Genomic DNA, 1,975 nt, shown 5'->3' with positions numbered 1-1,975 from the left:
GTAGAGACGGGTTTCACCATGTTGACCAGGATGGTCTCGATCTCTTGACCTCGTGATCCACCCACCTCGGCCTCCCAAAGTGCTGGGATTACAGGCTTGAGCCACCGCGCCCGGCTAAAATTTACACTTTTATATACTCTAATAAAATTTATACTCTAGTCTTTTTAGAGTTATAACCACTAAAACACAAATCAATTCAAAATAATAAATGAAAAGAGGGATATTCCCTTCTAAGTCCCTGAGAGAAGATTCGTGCCAACATTACTTCTTACTTTGTTTCTCTCTAAACGGTGGAGTAAATTCAAGTCTGTGGTCTCTGATATCCCACCATGTACGACCAGGATTTCATTGTCAATGATTGTACCAATTGGGAGCCAGGTATAGAGTTCTTCCAAGGTTTGTAAGATTTTTTTTCCATGTATCTGTAAATAAGAGATTGAGTAAGTTTTGTTTTTCTGATAGGTTCAGTTTGCTGAATAGTTTCCACACATGGATAAAAAGTAACGGTTTTCAGGCCAGCCAGAGGAAGTCAGCAAGGAGTCACTAACCAATTAGCATGTACTCATCATGTCTTTTTATTCTCGGGTTTTTTTTGTTTGTTTGTTTTGAGCCAGAGTCTCATTCTGTCGCTCAGGCTGGAGTGCAGTGGTACCACCTTGGCTCACTGCAACCTCTGCTCCCAGATTCAAGCGATTCTCCTGCCTCAATCTCCCAAGTAGCTGGGACTACAGGCATGCGCCACCACACCTGGCTAATTTTTGTATTTTCAGTAGAGACAACGTTTTACCATGTTGGCCAGGCTGCTCTTGAACTCCTGAGCTCAGGTGATCCTCCTGCCTCGGCTTCCCAAAGTGCTGGGAGTACAGGTGTGAGCCACCGTGCCTGGCCCTTTATTTTGTATTTTTGGTACTATGATATCTTGGGGCCTTGCTGACTCTGGAGGAGAGACTGTCCCTCCCAGGGCTAGCTAATTCCTAGATAGTCAATGACTCGCCCTTCATATGCAAACCAACCAACACAGAGCCCACACCCCAGCTACCTTCTTCATGGAGCTCACACTCAGGGCCACTCTTCTCCTGCCCTCCTCATCCTGGCCAGGTACCAGACAACTAGAGACAACCTCTATGGCCCAGAGCAGCCTGAAATTACTCAAACTGGTCAGTCCTAAACTAGATTACCCTCAGATGCTCCCCTCTGCCTTCCCTCCCACAAAAACCACAATCAAGGCTGTTGCCCGTGTTTTCCCCTCTCTCCCTCTGCCTTCTTTTTTTTTTTTGAGATGGAGCATCGCTCTGTCACCCAGGCTGGAGTGCAGTGGCGCTATCTCAGCTCACTGCAACATCCACCTCCCGGGTTCAAGCAATTCTCCTGCCTCAGCCTCCCGAGTAGCTGGGATTACAGGCGCACACCACCACACCCAGCTAATCTTTCTATTTTTAGTAGAGACAGGGTTTCACCATGTTGGTCAGGCTGGTCTTGAACTCCTGACCTCAAGCAATCCACCTGCCTTGGCCTCCCAAAGTGTTGAGATTACAGGCATGAGCCACTGTGCCCAGCCTCCCTCTGCCTTCTGACCAACTCTGGTGCTTCCCCACCCTGTCCCCCAGAGTGGTATGTAGTACCTCCCTTTTCTAGAGAGCTGTAAATAAAAATCTCTTCCTTCATGACAGTCATTTCTGTGCCTGCATGTTTTACCACACCTAAGTAAAACAAATCCTTGGTACCCTTAAGGCAATGAAATATTATCTATGTTAAAACTTATACAAAACTCACAATGAAAAAGTGTGGTTTAATCCAGAAAGAAAATATAACACTCTACTGTGGCCACGGCTTCCTGCTGTGCTTGTATTTTATTGGCATGCATTTTGACTAGCTGGCTTATTACCTTTCCTAAAGCATCAATCTGGTCTTTATTGGCTCTTTTAAAATTTCTCTATAGAAACAGCAAAGTGAATACTTAAGCTATAACAAATAG

At 45.4% G+C, this 1,975-nt stretch overlaps 1 protein-coding gene across 1 annotated transcript in view; it reads right to left on the bottom strand.

The window, feature by feature from the left end:
* Nucleotides 1-1,975, bottom strand: part of PPEF1 (protein phosphatase with EF-hand domain 1) — a 157,839-nt gene that overhangs the window by 49,308 nt on the left and 106,556 nt on the right. Inside the window, exon 12 of the mRNA XM_037742816.1 lies at nucleotides 273-455. Within this exon, the coding sequence (XP_037598744.1) occupies nucleotides 273-455 (183 nt within the window). The remainder of the gene's footprint in view (nucleotides 1-272; nucleotides 456-1,975) is intronic.

The sequence above is a fragment of the Cebus imitator genome, unplaced genomic scaffold (assembly GCF_001604975.1).
Source record: "Cebus imitator isolate Cc_AM_T3 unplaced genomic scaffold, Cebus_imitator-1.0 Scaffold128, whole genome shotgun sequence".
Lineage (NCBI taxonomy): Eukaryota > Metazoa > Chordata > Mammalia > Primates > Cebidae > Cebus > Cebus imitator.
Note: the sequence above shows the minus strand (reverse complement) of the source record. Positions and strands in the feature narration are given on the sequence as shown.